The following is a 21,250-nucleotide window of genomic DNA, read 5'->3' as shown; positions in this document are numbered from 1 at the left end:
TTCTGTCCTGGTTGTAGAGAGTTGCTAATCTAGGATTAGGATCCTCACTATCAGAGGTTTCTATTGACTCCAAATCCGTGGAGCTAAAACTAACTTTGGAAGTGTTGTTGCCTCTATTTCTCCCAAAATTGCGTTTTTTGAGGATGGATTTAGATTTAAAATAAGCAGATGTTCTTTCCTCGTTAGTCCATGTGTACACCTCATTGTTGGCATAGTCTCTTGAATCTCGAATAAACTTCCTCTTTTTAACTTCAGCTAATGACTGATTCACTTTGTTGATGTATTGAGACGTACGGGCTTCCAGAGTGGCAAAATCAGGTGAGCTGGAGGCTGCATGGATTAGTGTCTCCACCTTTTGTATGTCAGTTTCCAGACTTATGAGTTTAGTTTCCTCTTCCTTTGTAATGAGTTCCATTAGTTTAAGGGAACAATTAGTTAAAGTTTGATTCCAGTTGTTGGAGAAATCATCGGAATATCTAAAGGAGGGATTTTTCTTTATTCGCAGACCTCTGGGGATCATGCTTTTAGACAGGTAATTGTTTAAGGTGGTGAGATCCCACCACACCTTTGCTTCCTGGATTTTAAGTTTTTCCACTTGATGGAAGAGATTTTTGAGGGTATGGTTATTTTCTCCTGAAATCTCAATGTTGCCAAAAACCTGAGCTGCCAGATCAGCTCTGTTGAAAGTTGCTGCACAGGGCGTTGTTCGATGCATGTTGTTACAATGTGTCAGCGAATGATAGTCAATGTTTTGTCACGTAAATATAAAAACACACACAAATTTTTCAGACCAAGTATAAATGCGTCTTCAAAAGCAAAACCTCAATAATTGGGAATATGCTTTAACATCCACCTCCCGAAATTAGCGAGACACTTGTAATTGTAAGTGTCTGAATACACAAAAAAGCCCTGGTTTGAGGGCAGACAAAGGTGAGCACGTAAGGTCAAAGCCGATGTTCGAAGTAGAAAATGTATGGGAGGAAACCTCCAGCTCACCTTAGGGCAGATGGATTTCCACTGCCTCCTGCGCACGGATCCTCGTGTCGGCACACGTTGATAGAAGTGTAGAAAAATAGTGGATGAGATCCAGCGCACAAATATAGAGGATAATCCAATGGTGGTTAAAAATGGAATCTGGTTCCAATTTTATTTGAATAAATGTAAAACCGGGAGTCAAGCTTCCCACAACGGGTAAGGTGGATGTAGAAAAGAAGAAATAGGTGTGTAGCCTACGCGTTTCAGACGAAGTCCTCGTCCTTAGTCATGGCTGAAAGAATGAAAAGTTTGACAGTCGGGGTTGGAGTTATATCCGGTTCTATGCAGGTGAATTTGATTGCGGTTCAGAGGAATGGACATATGAAACGCAACAGTATAATTGGTGTTTAGACAATGAACAAGTTTTTTTTTTTTGTGAAATTCCGAGTATCGTGATGAAAAACTCGGCACAATTTCTGTGTAATGAATGAAAAACTAACAAAAGGAGCTGAACTCATAAGCCCCTTGCTGTAACGCCATTCATTTAAGACGCACTACAGATGGAGTGAGCAGCATCGCGATCTACGTCTGGTGAAGTATCATTTTATCAGCGTAATTTCTATAGTATAAATATTCTAATATCGAATTATAATTGCAGAGGAAAATATGTGTTATTGAACTGAAGTAATGATGTTTAATTACATTTGAACCGGAGATAAAGCCTGCTTGAATTGAGATACCCCGACGTATCGTACATATTGTAAGATCACTATGTGCAGAGTAAATGAATGGAGAGAAGTATATGACGCTGATTGGTCGGCATCATACACTTCTCTCCACAATGCCCACTTGGTCAAAAAGTAAAACACGCCCAGTTGTCTATTAAGAAAGTCTTTAGCATAAAGCTAAAATAGGTCATAACTCCGTCAAAAATGATAAATTTTCTAAATAAAAAACACTGCTGTAATCTACATTACAGCGCCGATCACATTATTTAGAAGATAGGCCACTTATAATGTGGTGACAGAGCCTCTTTAAGTTCAGGAGCTATAGGGGGCATCAGCACTAAAAAGTGCAGAGGGCAGCATCAACTCTAAATACGGCCCTGCCTATATTTAAGCCTATCATGTGTGATACTGTCTGCTGGGCCCTATATCTAATCCTATAACATCTTTGTTGACTGAATAAACTACACCTTTTGAATTCATTGGAGTGCTGTGGGATTTCTTCTACATATATAGATAGATAGATAGATAGATAGATAGATAGATAGATAGATAGATAGATAGATAGATAGATAGATAGATAGATAGATAGATAGATAGATAGATATAGACACACATTTTGGAAGAGGGGAAGACTTATGTATTGGGGCTATTGTGCCTGACGTTTTAAGACCTTAGCAACGCCCCTGGCTGCTAGTGCTACATCGTTGGGTAACAGGAAAGCCAGCGATGCAGCTAAAAACTGCGGGCCATCGGCCTAGAAAAGAAGTTGGGGAGGCCCAAAAAGGACTTTTGCTCCGGGGCGCATAAGCCTTTAGCTACGCCCCTGGGCACGGGCACAGCTCTTATGCCTGTGCCATCACCATGATGTACTATTTGTTAAATGGTGGGAACTACTTAGTTACCATGTCAAAAAAGTGCGCCATGTGGCGGGAAGGCTCTAAGGATGTCTTGCTGTCAATACTATGTGCTGAAAACAGACCTGCATAATGTAATAAAACGTTACATCTATTTTTTTACATTATTTCTTAAGTAAATGTAAATATTGGCCTATTTTTCATATTACCTTTCAGATCACCCTTAGTTGGTTTTGAACTTTAGTTCTGGCAAATCTGACGAGAAAGCAGCACTGCAATGGACAATAAATGTGGGAACTCGGCTGTAAGGTTTTGCAGTGCCATGTTTGATCCAAACTTACTTGGGGACCCCAGAGTTCTAATGAATCTTCTGGCCCATGAAAGGCGACAAAGAGCAGAAAATCAGACTCGTGAATGCAGACAAACAGATATCACATTGGAGATGCGAAAGAATTTGGCACACTGGATGTTGCAGGTATGGTGCCTGAGGTTCAGTACATAACCATGGGCTCCTTGCCCATATGTGGTTAGTGGTTATGTGATTATTAGAGACTATCAGGGAAGAGCCTGAAATAGCTATAAGGGAGGCTCAGTACAACTGAGGCTCAGTTAACATCTGCGTCATGGCTTCTCTTTATAACGGAATCCACAATGCTGTGCTGGATTTGTCTTATCACGTCGTATACCAATGGTGCCTTACATAGCCCCATTGACTTATAATTGTCATCTAATGTGACATAATTTGCGATAGAGACTCTAAAGCAAAGGTGACCTTTAAGGGGATCTTTGGGTTTGCAGATGCACATAGTAATCACAGGTCTCCATATCCAAAGGTCCCCATAGCCACAAGAAGACAACCTGGTTGTTGCAGTAACACCTCCTTTCTGACACCATGGGCTAACGACATGGTGGGTTTGCCACTAGTTTATGTAAATAGTTAAATTAAAGGGGTGTTACAGGTAAAACATTAATGACCTATCATTAGGATAGGCCATTAATGAGTGATAAGTGGGGCTCAGGGTTGCCAAACAATTCCTAGATAGTCCGTAAAAATATATATTTTTAAATCATGTGTTTGTGATGTTTGACCTGGAGGGGCTTGTGTAGGTCATTATGATTGTAATATTCATCATTACAGATTACAGCTATATTATCTTCATGATTCACCAACCTCTTGGTCCCTCACTGATCACGAGAACAGGGGTCCCTTTTCCCCTAGCCACAAGTCCGCTTGCGGAGAGGAGTTGAATGGAGTGGCGGCCGAGTATACGCCTTGCCGCTTCAGTTAAAGTCTATGGCACTGACAGAAAATTCAGAGCAACTGTTTTGCCGTAGACTTTGAATGTATCGGCCGGGCGCATGCGCCTCCAGGCAAGCAGTCTTGTAGCTGTTGGTAACAGGGGGATACAGGACCGCCGTTCTAGTGAATGGTAGGGGTCCCAGCGGTCAGACCCCCACTAATCTAGCTGCTATGACCTATGCAGTGTATAGTTGAAAACTCATTATAACTGGAATACCCGTTTAGTGATATCTTTATTTTCTTGTTTAATGCTTCTACTGAAAATGTCCTTATTATGAACACTGTTTTCTTAATCTTCATTTCTCAGGTGTGTGAGCTCCGGCTTTGTGAAGAGGAGGTCTTTCCCCTAGCAATGAGCTACGTACGAATCTGCTTGTCCTCGTTTCCATTGCATCGAGATCACTTGAAGCTATTAGGGTCCACATGTCTTCTCCTAGCTTCTAAGATGAGGAATAAGGTGCAATTGCACATATCCATCCTGGAATACTACACTGGTGGCTCTGTCACCTGTCATCAAATCAGGGTATACTTTTATTCTGAGTCGGTTTATCATGTTAATATAGGAGTATCAACCTGTTGTTGAATATTCAGTCTTTTAGGTTTCTACTGTACATACTGTATGTCACAAGTGAATCAGGATTCATTTCTGAAACATGTTCTAGAAACCACACTAAATATATTTTGTCATTCCCAATGTAACAAAAAGTGACTCAATGGCCTTCAACTATATGACACAAATTAGCATATGTATCCTTTGAAATTGGGAGGAATAAAAGCTTCTGTAGACTGCAAAGCAGTCAAGCACTGTTGTAGAATAGAATAATTGGTCACCTAGTAAACGCAATCCAAGGCTACTAGGAGGCTTACCAATGGTAGTGTGGTCCAGGACTCATACTACTGTATCTTTAGCAGGACAGACCCATTCAAAAAAGGGCCTCCTTTATAATTCAAATGCCAGGTAGAAGTGAAGCCATTTTGTCAGAGCTGATCAGGATCAATACACATAAGACAGTAGAGGGTAGAGCTTCTATATACCATCCCATTGTCCTTTTGTCACCTGCAACTTGCGTGACACCAAGTAGCTGCCAGTGGCAAAGGTACACTCAGAAGGTGGACATCAGCTAGCTCTACTCTGTGCTGTCTTATGTGTATTCATGCTGATCATTCCTCCTATATATATATATATATTGGGACAGTGAGAAGAACTGACAGAAGTGAGTGCTGGAGAGCACAGCTTTCCGCTACGTTTCAATTCTGGCCATCCTAGGTTTCACCTCTGACTGCACGTCCTGGGAACTATATAGGTCATTCAACAACTCCAACCTAATTGCGCTGCCCACAGCTCCTGTCTCTGCCCGTTTCAACATTGAGGTCCCCTCCTCGAGTGTCACATATGCTACCCCACCACCCACTGTCACCTTGACTCTCAGAGGATATGCCATTAGTAATATAAATATACCAGGGGCAAACGCAGGAATTTTAAAGTGGAATTTCCAAGTGCATTGGTGGCCATGATAGAGATGTCAAAATTTCCCTCCTTCCCCATCTAATCCTAATTTTACTCAGTTGCCAACTGTATGTGTACTTCGCCACACATTTTTACAAAGGGTGGCTTATTTTTAGATGTCAGTGAATTCTTGAAGAAGTCAGAAGACTGTTTTTCAGATATAGAGCTCCAAATCCGCTTCCGTTCACAAAACCATCCAGTTAAATGATAAACTTCTGTCTGCCTGCAGCCACCACTAGAGGAAGAGCCCTGCAAATTGATATATACAGCTCCTATGGAACTCAACAATAAATCAGTATGGCATGAGCTCTCTCAAGTGGTAACGAATTATATTTTTCATTTAACTCAATGTTTTCACCTGAACTTCTCAGAGAGGTGTTTATGTACCAGCAGGGGCGTAGCTAGGTGTGGCATGTGCCCCATGCGCAACCAGGGGGATAGGTAGGGGGGGTGCCAGGTCGGGCCGCACAGGCATAGTTGCCAACATTCCCAAATTTGCTGGGACTGTCCTGAATTTACAGAGGCAGTCCTGGCAAATTACTGTCTTGGACGTGTCGCCGGCAACTGCCATATTCAATTGTATCAGTGTCCTCAGGATGCAGATACAAATGAATATCGTGGCAGAACAGGAAACGATCCATTCCCTGCTCTGTCAATCACTCCTCCTGGAGTGGAATCCCCGGCCAGGGCGTTGCCGATGCTCTGGCCGTGTATTCCGCTCCTAGAGGGAGCCCCTGCCCATATATGGTATACCATATATATGTACTGGTATATTGAGTATACCAAAGCATTATATCAGAGCATTATATATAGAGCACTAGAACAGAGCATTATACCAACCAGAGGCGTAGCTAGGGGTTTAGCATAGGGGGGGTGAAACATATCTGAGTGTGCCCTAACCCAGTAGGCCCCCCCAATGCATTTTTACAACTACAGTGGCGCAACCTAATCATAGTGGTTATCATTCTAAATGAGCAGGAGTGCTGTACTGTATACGCTGCTATATTATCCATGATAATTAAAAGTTTGAGAGCAGCATAAAAGGCTGTCTTAAAGTAAAGGGAACCTGTCACCAGCATTTCACCTATTGAACTTTACTTATCACTCACTGGCCGCTGCTATCAAAAGTTAATTACCGTTATCCCCTCTCCTAAACTCCTTTGACTGTAAATAACAGTCTGCAAACATTTTATCATAATAATCCAGTGTCCCTTTGTGCGCACACACCAGAAGAGGACATCAATGCACAAGCGTGGGATTTTGTGTGCTGGGGGGAGGTGAGGAGCTGTCAATCAAAAGTAAGGAGGTGGTGTAAACTCGGAAAGACGTGAGGAACGAAGATATGACTCTTTTCAAACGAAGATAGGACTCTTAGGACTTATTCAGACGAACGTATAATACGTCCGTGCTACGCGTGTGATTTTCACGCACGTCGCACGGACCTATTTTAGTCAATGGGGACGTTCAGACTGTCCGTGATTTTCACGCAGTGTATGTCCGCTGCGTGAAACTCACGACATGTCCTATATTTGTCAGTTTTTCGTGCATCACGCACCCATTGAAGTCAATAGGTGCGTGAAAACCGCTCACGGCACACGGACGCACTTCTGTGTGATGCGCGCTACAGTAGTCAAAGCTATGAATGAAAACAGAAAAGCACCACGTGCTTTTCTGTTTACAAACAAAAACAGAGTGTCATAATGATGCAGCCACGCATCATATGCTGCTGACACACGGAGCTTTTATGAACCTTTTGCGCGCGCAAAACGCTCGTGTGAATCCGGCCTTATGCTCATTAGCATACGGTGTGGAAACACTAAAAAACTGAATACTTAAGCTACAGAGCTGACTAAGAAGAGAACTATAGGTTATATAGGAATCATTTTTCACCCACTACCACCAGGTATTGCTGGTTTAATAGGTGTAATGCTGGTTCCCTTTAAGTACATTACACATGGATAGCCTAGTTTAAATGCTATCTACTACATTATGCAAAACAGTAGAAAAGAAGGGGACTATTACATAAAGGTAGGATTTACACGAGCGTGTAAAACGTGCGTGAAAATCACGCGTGTTGCACGGACGTATGTTAGCCTATGGGGCCGTGCAGACAGTCCGTGATTTTCACGCAGCGTGTTTCCGCTGCGTGAAACGCACAACATGTCCTATATTTCTGCGCTGTTCGCACATCACACACCCATTGAAGTCAATGGGTGCGTGAAAATCACGCGCACCACACGGAAGCACTTCCGTGGGACACGCGTGATTCGCGCAACAGCAGTAATAAGTATGATTGAAAACAGAGCAGCACCACGTGCTTTTCTGTTTGCAAACATACAAACAGAGTGTCATAATGATGGTGGCTGCGCGAAAATCACGCAGCCGCGCATCATATGGTGATGACACACGGAGCTCTTAAGGGCCTTTTGCGCGCGCAAAACTCACACGCTCGTGTAAATCCGCCCTAAGAATGATTAACAGGAGAAGACGAGGCAGCCATCTCAATATCAGAGACACATCCTAATCTGTAGAAGTTTAATAGCAGACTATAATACCAGGTCAGTGGTATATCAAAAGGAGATACACATCCAAACCAACTTGATACTTGAAAGCAGTAGACTAGCCAAATATAAGCAGGGAGAACATCGACTCTAATCCATCACATTAACCTAAGCAGAGTATGTGTCGGCCGTCTTCCCGACACATACAGGAGCTGTCACAGCTGCTGTCCTACAGCGGGGACCGATCGCTGTATCCCCGCGGATCCCTTAAAAGCCGCGTTCCGAGATCGTGGCTTTTTAGGGGTTAAGCTACCATCGCCGGCCTGCTACACGATAGCGGCCAGCGATGGTGACTATGGCAACCGGACACCTAACAATGGCGACCGGCTATGCCATCGACGGAAGCCTAGTGGGTCCTGACAAAGTCGGTGAGTAGCTGACAGTTCTAATACACTGCACTACGCATGTAGTGCAGTGTATTAGAATTGCGATCAGAGCCTCCTGCCCTCAAGTCCCCTAGTGGGACAAAGTAATAAAGTAAAAATAAGAAAATAAAAGTTTTAAAAGTAAAAATCCCCCTTTTTCCCTTATCAGTCCTTTATTATTAGTAAAAATAAACAAACTATACATAATTGGTATCGCCGCGTCCGTAACGGCCTGATCTACAAAATGATTTCGTTATTTCTCACCTCCCAAAAAATGGAATAAAAAGAGATCAAAAAGTCGCATGTACCTAAAAAGGGTAATGATCGAAACTACAGTTCGTTACGCAAAAAACAAGTCCTCGCACGGCTTTATTGATGAAAAAATAAAAAAGTTCTGGCTCTTAGAATATGGTAACACAAAAAGTAAATAATTTTTTACAAAACTTATTTTATTGTGCAAACGCCGTAAGACATAAAAAAAAACTATAAACATATGGTATCGTTGTAATCGTATCGCCACGCAGAATAAAGTGAATATGTCATTTATAGCGCACGGTGAACGCTGTGAAAAAATAGAATAAAAAAACAATAGTACAATTGCTGTATTTTAGTCACCACGCCACCTAAAAATAGAATAAAAACTGATCAAAAAGCCGCATGCACCCCATGAAAACTACAATGAATTCCTCAAGGGGTCTAGTTTCCAAAATGGGGTCACTTTTGGGGGGTTTCCACTGTTTTGGCACCACAAGACCTCTTCAAACCGGACATGGTGCCTAATAAAAAGGAGGGCTCAAAATCCACTAGGTGCTCCTTTGCTTCGGAGGCCGGTGCTTCAGTCCATTACCGCACTAGGGCCACATGTGGGATATTTCTCAAAACTGCAGAATCTGGGCAATAAGTATTAAGTTGCGTTTCTCTGGTAAAACCTTTTGTGTTATAGAAAAAAATGGTATAAAAATGATTTTCTGACAAAAAAAAAAATAAATGTAAATTTCACCTCTACTTTGCTCTAAAGTTCTGTGAAACACCTAAAGGGTTCATAAACGTTCTATATGCTGTTGTGAATACTTTGAGGGGTCTAGTTTCTAAAATGGGGTGTTTCATAGGGGTGTCTAATATATAGGCCCCTCAAAGCAACTTCAGAACTGAACTGGCACCTAAAAAAATTTAATTAGGCAATACTTCGCTTCTTACATTATACTGATAATGAGCCGTGCCCACCCCGAGATGACCCCAGTTTTGACCGTTTGTATAAACGGAGACCCCTATTAGACCGTTTCAGTGCCCAGTTTTTCCAAGCATACACCCAGAGAAGTGTATTCCTATTGATGAGTCCTTGGTAGATTTTAACCCCTTCCCGCCATTTCACGTACAGTTACGTGATGGGAGATGGTCTTTTCCCGCATCTCCATGTAACTGTACGTGAAACAGATGGAGCTGGCTCAGGAGCTGAGCCAGCGACATCACCGCCGGGTGACAGCTGTATGTTACAGCTGGCACCCTGGGGTATCGGCCAGGACCGGAGCTAGCCTCCGATCTGACCGATTAACCCCTCACATGCTACGTTCAATAGAGATCGCAGCATGTGAGGACTTTATAGCCATCGGCACCCCAGCAACGTGATCGCTGGGTTGCCGGTGGCTGCAAAGGCGATCGGAGGGCTAATGATTACCTCCCGGTCCGCCAGTAACGGAATCCTCCTATGCCCAGTCGTCGGCGGGGCCCAGGAAGCTTCCGGTACCATCCGCAAGATGGCGCCGGCTCAGCTTCCGGTTCAGAAGCTGAGCCGGCGTCATCAGCAGTGGGTGTCCGCTGTATGTTACAGCGGACACCCCGATCTATCGCCAGGAACCGGAGCTAGCTCCGATTCCTGACATTAACCTCTTCGATGCAGCGATCCATTGCGATCGCTGCATCCTAGAGGTTTGTAGCAAATTGGCAGCCTTGCCATGCGATGGCAAGGCTGGCGACTGCTACTATGGCAACAGGAGCCCTAACAATGGCTTCCTATCTGCCATTAAGTAAGCCGATTAGGCCCCGCCCGGAGGCGGAGCCTGATCGGCTTGCTGTCAGTGAACAACTTACAGTTCTAATACATTGCACTACATAGGTAGTGCAATGTATTAGAACATCAAACAAACAGTTGGACCTTCAAGTCCCCTAGTGGGAATAAAGAAAAGTGTCAAAAAAAAGTGTCAAAAAAGTAAAAGTTGTAAAAAAATACAATAAAAGTTTCAAATAATAACACAAAACACAATCGCCCTTTTTCCCTTATCAAGTCATTTATTATTGAAAAAAATAAATAAATAATAAAGCCATACATATTTGGTATCACTACGACCGTAACGACCTTAACTATAAATTCCGCACTGTGAACGCCGTAAAAAAATAACTAAAAAATACTGACATAATCGCTATTTTTTGGTCACTTTGTGTTCCAAAAATTGAAAAAAAAAAGTGATCAAAAAGTCGCATGTACCTAAAAATGGTACCTATAAAAACTATAACTCGCCCTCATACAGCTCCGTCGACGAAAAATTTAAAACCGTTATGGCCATTCTCATTACAAAAGTTATTTTATTGTGCAAAAAGTTGTAAAACATAAAAAAGTGCTATAAATTAGGTATCACCGGAATCGGATTGACCCGCAGAATGGGCTCAAACGGCAGTTTATCACCACAAGGTCGTCGCGGCAGATCTCCAGCCCTTCGTGGACGGCGTCAGGAGCGACGACAGATGGAACCGGTCCCAGAAAATTAAGTGGTGGTCGTGAGTATATATACTCACCCGCATGTAGCATACCTATAAGCCTTTTCCGGCTTTGACACGGAACTCTCATGATTATATATTTGTATTCTATACATTTTGCAGGGATACAGGTTGAGGGTTCATGATGTTTTTTGAAAGAATCTAGAAAGAATACCTTGATGTGATATGCTTTTACATAATTGTGCCCTGGTTAGAGGTAGAGGTAGACGAGGTCCATTAGCACTTTACATAAATGCGTCACTTTAATGGTACACTGTTCCACTATTTGCCTCTGAATGTATATTTAAGGTTCCGCACCATCTCATGTGTCATACCATATTGCCTTAGATACTACCGCTTAACGGGTGTTCTCCATAGCTCCTTTTGGTGCTATACTGTTCTCTTGATACTTATTCCTATTGTATTATTTCATGTTGCTCTATCTGCTCTACTTTCTCAGTAATATTGCTGGGGTGATAGTCTAAGCGTTCGCTGGGTTCCTGACTAGTCACTCTTCCAATTAGGGATTCACTGGTTCGCCAGTGTTACTTGGTTTGTAATATCTCTCTGATTTAGTCATCAGAGAGCGGGTTTTCACCCTTATTCTATACTTCATCTCCGAAGTTCGTTTTATTTTTATTTTTGTTTAAATTTCTCCTACACCTAACCTTACCCCCCTCTTTCCCTCTTCCCGCCTTTTTAGTGAGGGGATGGCCTCGCTAAAGATGTGCACTCTGAATGTCAGGGGATTTAATACTCCTGAAAAATGCGCACAGATCCTTTATGACATGCATAAAGAGGGGGTCCAACTCTTGTTTTTACAGGAGACCCATTTTAAAACAGCACACACTCCTCGTCTTAGCACTCAATACTACTCCAAGTGGTATCATAGCACGAATACGGAGTCCAAAAGCAAAGGGGTTAGTATTGCAATTCATAAATCCCTATTGCACGAGGTATTGGCGACGGCGTCAGACACGGAGGGTCGCTACTTATTTGTCAAAATTTCTCTACATGGCAAGGTGATTACGTTGGCTAACTTTTATCTGCCTAATCAAGATCAGGCTAGGGTATGTAGGTCATTGTTGCGCAGGCTGGAAGATTTCTCAGAAGGGCTGCTGGTAATTGGAGGTGATTTTAACCTAGTGTTTGACAGATATCTTGACTCATCGTCTGGTAAAAGCTCGGTACCTAGGTCACATTTGTCAGCCTTATCATCCACATTACATACAATGCAGTTGGTTGATGTTTGGCGCACGCTCCACCCACAAACCAAAGATTACACCTACTTTTCTGCGTTACATAATTCATACAGTAGAATTGACATGTTCCTTCTCAGTCACCATCTCCTCACATGGAAACCCACCACAATGATTGGGAATGTACTCTGGTGAGATCATGCTCCGGTGTATCTGATTTTAGATATCCCGGATAAGCCGAAACATTTTAAGAATTGGAAGCTGAATGAAAACCTCCTAAACGACACAGTCTGTATGACCGCAATGAAGAACTCCATTCAGTCCTTCATTCTTAGGGGGGATTCACACGAACGTGTATTTGGTCCGTGCGGGCCGCGTGGTTTTCACGCGCCACGCACAGACCAATACAAGTCTATGGGCCAGTACAGACAGTCCGTGCTTTTTGCGCAGCGTTTGTCAGCTGCGCAAAAAGCGCGACATGTTCAATATCTCCGCGTATTTCGCGCATCACGCACCCATTGAAGTCAATGGGTGCGTGAAAACCATGCAGGTCACACGGAAGCACTTCCGTGTGTACCGACTGATACAGCGCACCAGCTGTCAAAAGGATGAATGTAACCAGAAAAGCACCACGTGCTTTTCTGTTTCCAAACATCCAAATGGAGTGTCTTTGAGATGAGCGAACCCGGACAATCGAACCGAACTTCACCGGGTTCGGCCGAACTCGTTTTGGCCGAACCCGGCAAAAAAATTTCCGGTACGCGACGTCAGGAGATAGTCACTGTCCAGGGTGCTGAAAGAGTTAAACTGTTTCAGCACCATGGACAGTGACTACCGATCCCAATAAACATGAACCTGTAAAAAAAACGAAGTTCTGACTTACCGATAACTCCCGGCTTCTTCCTCCAGTCTGACCTCCCGGGATGACAATTCAGTCCAAGTGACAGCTCCAGCCAATCACAGGCTGCAGCGGTCACATGGACTGCCGCGTCATCCAGGGAGGTGGGGCCCGATGTCAAGAGAGGCGCGTCACCAAGGACGCGTCACCAAGGCAACGGCCGGGAAGTTCTCGGTAAGTACGAACTTTTTCCTTTTTTTTTCACAGGTTTCTCAATATTGTGTTTGGCATTCACTGTCGAGGGTGCTGAAAGAGTTACTGCCGATCAGTTAGCTCTTTCAGCACCTTGGACAGTGACGGGCGTCGACTAGCCTCATCTCTATGATGGCGGCTGCGCGAAAATCAGGCAGCCGCGCATCATACACGGATGACACACGCAGCTGTCAAATGGTTTTTGCGCGCTCAAAACGCCGCGTTGTTTGCGCGCGCAAAAACGCAACGTTCGTCTGAATCTGCCCTTAAACATACAGCTGACACAACAGCCTTACCACTGCAATGGGAGGCGTTGAAATGTGTGTTAAGAGGAGTTCTCATCCAACATGGGTCACGCCTGAAAAGGGAGAAAGGAGCCCAAATTACTAAATTATTAGAGAAGATTAACGTCCTTGAGACCCAACATAAACGCACGCAACTCCTCACTACACTATCAGAACTCGGCCTCGCTAGGAACCAACTCAGGGAACTGCTCGACCAAACCTACACGAGGTATAGAGACAGGAATCGGAAGTACTTTTATGAACTCGCTGACAAATGCGGACGACCTCTCGCAAGGGCGCTGCATCCCAGATCACAGGCTGCATATATCCCTAAATTACACACAGCATCAGGGCAGGTGGCTTCTGATCCCAAGGACATCACTATGGGTTTTCAACAATACTATTCTTCCCTATACAACATTAAAGGTAGCTTAGATGACATCCCGGTTGAAACACTACAGTCCAAAATAGACGAGTACTTGAGGGAGACTCCAGTCCCTACTCTTTCCCATGCAGACTCTGACATGTTAGAGTCCGATTTCACGGAGGACGAAGTGCTGCAAGCTTTTAAGGACTCTCCATTGGGAAAGAGTCCGGGACCTGATGGTTTCAATAACAAATTTTACAAAACATTCCAAGAGTTTCTAATTCCTTTTTTAACAAGGGTTTTCAACTCCATCACTCCAACATGCGGTTTCGCCCAACAGTCGCTTGAGGCACACATCACATTGCTACCAAAACCGGGGAAAGACCCTACGTCTTGCCCTAACTTCCGCCCGATTTCACTGATCAACGTAGATGTCAAATTATTTGCGAAGATCATTGCATCACACATGTCTCCGATCTTACCGTCTCTCATCCATGATGATCAGGTGGGATTCGTTAAGGGACGAGAGGCAAGAGACAATACAAACAAGACCATCCTTCTCATGTCTTATGCACAACGACAACGGATCCCTACATGCCTGCTCTCTGTGGACGCCGAAAAGGCGTTTGACAGGGTAAGCTGGCAATTCCTTGGGAGGGCATTGTCACAAATCGGTTTGGGTAACAATATGCTTGGAAAAATAATGTCTTTATATACAAAACCTACAGCCAGGGTTCGCGTGAATGGGCTATTATCAGATCCACTGCACATTTCAAATGGTACCAGACAGGGATGCCCGTTATCCCCTATTTTATACGTTCTCACCACGGAACATTTGGCTAGTGCATTGCGGAAAAACTCTTCCATAAAAGAAATAAAAGTGAGATCAATGCATACCAAACTTGCCTTATATGCAGATGACCTCCTCTTGTATGTAACTGAACCTATTGTGACTTTGCCATCCATCCTTAAAGGGAATGTGTTGCCAGCAAAACATGTTTGTTTTTTTTTAGTTAAATAATTAGTGTTAATAATTTTTTTCACGAGTCAGGAATTATTATAAATTGGATTCAATTTATAATATTTCCCAGCACTGGTCACTAGATGGAGCAATTCCCAAAATTGCAGCATTGCATGTGGTAAAGCAACCACATTGCTTTATGCTGCAAAATTGGGAAAAAATCCCTCGCTCTAGTGAGCTCTCAGAATCCCCCCCTCCTTTATCCTGGCTAGTGTCGGGAGAAACGAGGGGTTTGAACGGTCTAACCTCCTACACTGTGTCGCCATTTTTTGAGCTAACACACAGTGTAGAAGGTTTACATACACTAGTAAAACACACTGAAACACGAACATACATAGAAATCACTTACCTGCTCCAGTCGCCGCCGCTCCCTCCGGTCCGTCCGCTCCGTCTGCTGCTCCATGTGCACAAGTCCGGAAGCCGCGACCGGAAGTAGTAATCTTACTGCCCGGCCGCGACTTCCGGTCCACAGGAAAATGGCGCCGGACGGCGTGCATTTCAAATCGGACTGTGTGGGAGCGGCGCATGCGCCGTCCCCACACACACACGGCGTACACCATAGTGGATGGAACGGGCCCCGTTCGCAGTCCCTATGGGACTGGAGCTGCCGTATTCCATGTCTGTATGTGTCGTTAATCGACACATACAGAAATGGAAAAAAAAAATGTCAGCCCCCATAGGGAAGAAAAAGTGTAAAAATAGAAAAAAGTAACACACAAACACACAAATAAATATAAACGTTTTTAATAAAACACTAACATAAAACGGATATAAAAAAAAAAATTTTGGTGACACTGTCCCTTTAAGGAATTCGAACGTTTTAGCCAGCTCAGCAATTTCAAAGTCAACTACTCTAAAACTGAAGCTTTAAATGTCTCCCTCAGCAGTGAGTTGGTTGAACACTTAAAACAAAATTTCCCATTCAAATGGCAGCAAGAATCTCTAAAGTATCTGGGAATCAATATTCCAACGGATTTGACAGAGTTGTTCCGTCTGAACTACACCTCTTTATTGCATCGCACAATGAAAGACGTGGAGCAGTATTCTTCGGCTCGCCTTTCTTGGTTTGGCCGAATCAATGCGGTAAAAATGGCCATTTTACCTAGATTTTTATATCTATTTCAGACGGTCCCGATTCTGGCAGCTCAACCCTACTTCCGTCAGTTACATAGAAGCATAAATAAATTTATTTGGGGACCTAAAAAACACAGAATAAGCCTGAAAGTGCTCTGCAAACCAAAATCGGAGGGAGGGGCGGGGCTACCAGATTTTAAAAAATACCACTCTGCAGCATTGTTGATGAGAATCGCTGACTAGTTTAGATCATATACACACAAACAATGGGTTCGTTTGGAATTTGAAATTTCCCCTTTACGACGAACATCTCTCCCATGGATGGCCAAACAGCTCAGAAATACCTCTGCTACCAGCGTTAACTCAAAATTTTTTAGTGGCTTGGGACAGGGAGGCAGCGGCCCTTAATCTAACCCATTGTCCTGGTCCTTTCACTCCTTTATTTGACAATCCAGACTTTACACCGGCAGTGGGAGTCGAGGAATTTCTTTCTTGGAAGAAACAGGACAATGTCAGACTCGCTTCCACACTCACTGAAACTCATGAGCTCCCCACTTTACTGTCCTTGAGGGAATCGTGTCCTCACAAAAGACTATCTTGGATGGAGTATCTACAGTTTAGGGCATACATTTCCTCTTTCCCAGACAATGAGGCTATCACCTTAGACAAAACAGCACTGTAAGTCTTCCTACTGATACCCTCCATGCCGACTAAATTGTTATCAACAATGCACGTCTTTCTACGTGACTGCTCTGAGCTGTCTCAACTTAGATATGTACAGGCGTGGGAGCGCGAATTGGGGTTGCACATACAGGAGGAGGATTGGCAAAAAAATTTTTTGCTCACACATAAACTGCCATCAGCCTGTTACGCACAGGAAAATAATTTTAAAATTCTCAACCGTTGGTATCGATACCCGGTCTTGTTACATAAAGCTTTTCCCTCCGTGTCTGACCAATGTTGGCGCTGCCTTTCCGCTTTGGGAACCATGTTGCACATATGGTGGGAATGTCCCATATTATCTCCATTTTGGACTAACATATTCGAACTATATAATGTGCTGTTTGATTCCCAGACTCCTATTGAACCTGCCATTGGACTACTGTCCCTTTTGCCAGGCAACGTCACAGCCTTGAAAAAAGGTATTTTCAGACACTTTCTCACTGTAGCTAGGTGCGTGATTCCTAGACATTGGAAATCCACGAGATGCCCCTCTCTTCGTGAATGGGTTACCGAATTAACTCAGATCATGAGTATGGAAGTCCTCCTGGCAGGGGACAATGGCAAACGAGACAGATTCATGGCTACATGGAGGAGCTGGATTCTGTTTGCAGAAAGCGAAGCCCTTCCACGTTGGCTGGAAGAACACACCTAAATCTTCTTGGGTGTCCGTACGTCTTGAGTGGAGGCCCCCCTCCCCACTATATACCTTACCTGTCCCGCGGTCCTTCCTTCTTCCGTTTTCTTTGTTTTTCTTCCCCCCCCCCCCGTCTCTTATTTTATTTTATTTTTTTTCACTATATTATATAATACATCAGATTGATTATATTGTACAAATTCTTCTGTGCTTATTTGTTCCTCATTGAATGATTCTTACGCTAATGTACACTTTTTGATGCCGACAATGTATATGCTCTTTATGTATAACATTTGCATTGTATGCAAAAATTTCATGTAAAGTGGTTCAGTTGAACTGCCACTTGTTCAAATGCATTGAAGTTGTTATTTGTTTGTATTGAAAATTTAATAAACTTTGATAAAGAAAAAAAAAAAACAATATAGATTTCTAATGTTTCCTTCAAAAGCCCCAACTCAGAAAAAAATAAGTTTATACTTACCCAGAACTCCCTGCTTCTTCCTCCAGTCCGGCTTCCTGAGATGACGTTTCATCCGAAGTGACCACTGCAGCCAATCACAGGCTGCAGCGGTCACATGAACTGCCGTGTCATCTAGGGTGATCATACTGGAAGCGTCACCAAGACAATGGCCGGGGTACGCATGAACTTTTTTTTTTCTATCGCTATTGCTCTCTATCCAGCACTGATCAGCAGCCTCTTCTCTCAATCAATGCTGGATAGAGAGAAGGGCCTGCCGATTAGTGCAGTGCAATATCTCTCTCTACGTGTACTTCTGCCCTCCCGGCCATTGCTAGGCAACGGCTCCGTCACACGGACGGCACATGTATGCCTTCCGTGTGCCTTCAGTTTTTTTGACGGACCCATTGAGTTGTATGGTCCCCACCGTCACGGAATCTCGGACCAAAGTAGGACATGCTCTACTTTTGTCGGAACGGAACGATGGGACCGTCAAAAAAGCTCAAGTGTGCATGGCCCGATTGAAATGAATGGGTCAGGGTGCTAGCCGTCAAAAAACCGGCTAGCACCCTGAGGGAAAAAACGGAAGTGGGCATGGGGCCTAAATCCCTGGCTGCACACAGGGGCAGTGGTAGGCGTGATTGACACAATAAAAGTATATATGCTACCACAGGAAGCACATAAGAAGGAAAAAAGAATACACCAAAGTGTAACTGCATTTTCTGTGCAAAGGACAGGAAAAAAAGTCTTTATAGTATTGGGTTGAGTTCAATTAACCCCTTAGTGACCAGCCTATTTTAGGTGTTATTGACCAAGCATTTTTTAGTTTTTTTTTGGGGGATACATATAATTTTTTATGAAATTTTATGAAGTTTTTTTTGGTGAAAATGGGGGAAAAAAACAGCAATTCCACCATTGTGCTATGCGGTTTAAATTTACACCGTTCATCGTGCGGCGTAAATATAAGTAACATGTTACCTTTATTTATTCTATGGGTCGGTACACTTACGGTATTCACCTAGCGGTTTTAATAACATGTTAACTGTGCGGGTCATTACGCAGAAATAATGTGGTTTTTTAAAAATATTGTTTACACTTTTACCAAATAAAACCGCTATTTATGGAAATGTTTTATTTTTTTGTACTGTTCACCTTTTTTAATAATTTTCATTTAACAGTATTATTTTTAGTCCCAGTAGGGGACCTCACTCTGCCATCTTTTTATCGCTTATACAGTATAATGCTTTGGTAAAAGCATTATTGCCTGTCAGTGTAAATTGACAGACAATCTATTAGGCCTTATTGACATGAGCGTGTCCGATTTGCATCTGCAAAACACGGGTACATTTTCATGTATGTGACCATCCGTGTTGCATCAGTGTGGTTTCCGTGTTTCTCCTCTGCAAGCACTTCCTGGTTTTACTTTTATTTTTCTGCATTTATTTAGCAACAGACGCGTGAAACACTGACAGCACACGGATGTCTTCACGCACCCATTGACTTAATGGGCAACATGGTCCGCAAAACAATCTAGAATAGGACATGCGGTGAGATTCATTCAACGTACACTCACTCCGTAAAGAAACACGAGATGTGTAAATAGCTGAATTTAATTGCATTGGTTAATGTGCTGTCAGTTATTTAAATGAACAGCACACGGAGATTAAATATGTTCATGTGAGTAAGGCCTTAGGCCCTGCCTCTGGCACTACCTAATAGTCATATAGCCATGGCAGGCCTATAGGCCTTTGTCAGGCCCACCGCCGACTGCCATGGCAGCCCGCTATTGCATATGTGGGCTACCGATGGGTGTCAGAGGAAGCCCCCCCCCCTCTGTAAACCATTTAGATGCAGGACACCTGTACAGGACTTAGACTAGGCTGCCATGAAAAGGCGGTGGCCTAGCCTTAGGCCCGTTAGTAACCACCATGGAAAGTCGTATTGGTGGTCACTAAGGAGTTTAATAAAGTTTTTGATTTAATTATTCTCATCTGTCCTACCAGCTTACAGTGGCAGAAATACCCTAATATTGTGCTGCTGGTAGGATATAAGGGAAGATTTCACTAAACCTTACTAAAGATACAGTATACAACAAAGTTTAATGTACTACTTATTTATGGAAACAAAATTCTAACAACAGTTATACATAATCCAGTGATAAGATAAAAATGTGAATAGGTGGATTTTCATATCTTTCTTCAGTTTCGGTTATTCCGTTCTGGGACAATTTCTTATTTTTGCATGCTTTAGTATCTTATGTTCACTAAAATGAGTTACTCCCTCTTCTGCAGGAATGGGAACCCTTCATCCTTAACATTTTGCACTGGGATTTAGAAGTCATAATATCACATAACTTCCTTGATCACATGTTGGAAAGAGTATTTTGTTCCTTGGAAATGCGAGCCTCCTTACGAAAAAATGCTGGATCATATGCAACACTCTGCTATACTGGTATGTAAAGGCCTTCAGATTTGTCTTCTGTACTCAGCCTCTTTGTAGAGTTGTCAATATCTCACGTTACTTAAAGAGGCTCTGTCACCAGATTTTGCAACCCCTATCTGCTATTGCAGCAGATAGGCGCTGCAATGTTGATTACAGTAACGTTTTTATTTTTTAAAAACGAGCATTTTTGGCCAAGTTATGACCATTTTTGTATTTATGCAAATGAGGCTTGCTAAAGTCCAACTGGGCGTGTTTAAAGTAAAAGTCCAACTGGGCGTGTATTGTGTTCGTTACATCGGGGCGTTTTTACTACTTTTACTAGCTGGGCGTTCTGACGAGAAGTATCATCCACTTCTCTTCAGAACGCCCAGCTTCTGGCAGTGCAGACACACAGCGTGTTCTCGAGAGATCACGCGGTGACGTCACTCACTTCCTGCCCCAGGTCCTGCATCGTGTCGGACGAGCGAGGACACATCGGCACCAGAGGCTACAGTTGATTCTGCAGCAGCATCGGCGTTTGCAGGTAAGTCGATGTAGCTACTTACCTGCAAACGCTGATGCTGCTGCAGAATCAACTGTAGCCTCTGGTTCCGACACGATGCAGGACCCGGGGCAGGAAGTGAGTGACGTCACAGCGTGATCTCTCGAGAACACGCTGTGTGTCTGCACTGCCAGAAGCTGGGCGTTCTGAAGAGAAGTGGATGATACTTCTCGTCAGAACGCCCAGCTAGTAAAAGTAGTAAAAACGCCCCGATGTACGCACATAATAGACGCCAACTTGAACTTTTGCAAGCCTCATTTGCATAAATACAAAAATGGTCATAACTTGGCCAAAAATGCTCGTTTTTTTAAAATAAAAACGTTACTGTAATCTACAGTGCAGCGCCTATCTGCTGCAATAGCAGATAGGGGTTGCAA

General features: G+C 43.3%; 1 protein-coding gene across 2 annotated transcripts in view; it reads left to right on the top strand.

Annotated features, from left to right (window-relative positions):
• CCND3 (cyclin D3) overlaps positions 1 to 21,250 on the top strand; it is a 171,355-nt gene that overhangs the window by 141,681 nt on the left and 8,424 nt on the right. For both annotated transcript variants that reach the window (XM_075853592.1, XM_075853593.1), the window contains 3 exons: positions 2,774 to 3,032; positions 4,165 to 4,380; positions 20,182 to 20,341. In XM_075853592.1, the coding sequence (XP_075709707.1) occupies positions 2,835 to 3,032; positions 4,165 to 4,380; positions 20,182 to 20,341 (574 nt within the window). In that variant the 5' untranslated portion in view covers positions 2,774 to 2,834. The remainder of the gene's footprint in view (positions 1 to 2,773; positions 3,033 to 4,164; positions 4,381 to 20,181; positions 20,342 to 21,250) is intronic.

This window comes from Rhinoderma darwinii, chromosome 2 (assembly GCF_050947455.1).
Source record: "Rhinoderma darwinii isolate aRhiDar2 chromosome 2, aRhiDar2.hap1, whole genome shotgun sequence".
NCBI classification, from domain to species: Eukaryota; Metazoa; Chordata; class Amphibia; order Anura; family Rhinodermatidae; genus Rhinoderma; species Rhinoderma darwinii.
This window is presented reverse-complemented; position numbering and strand designations above follow the sequence as displayed.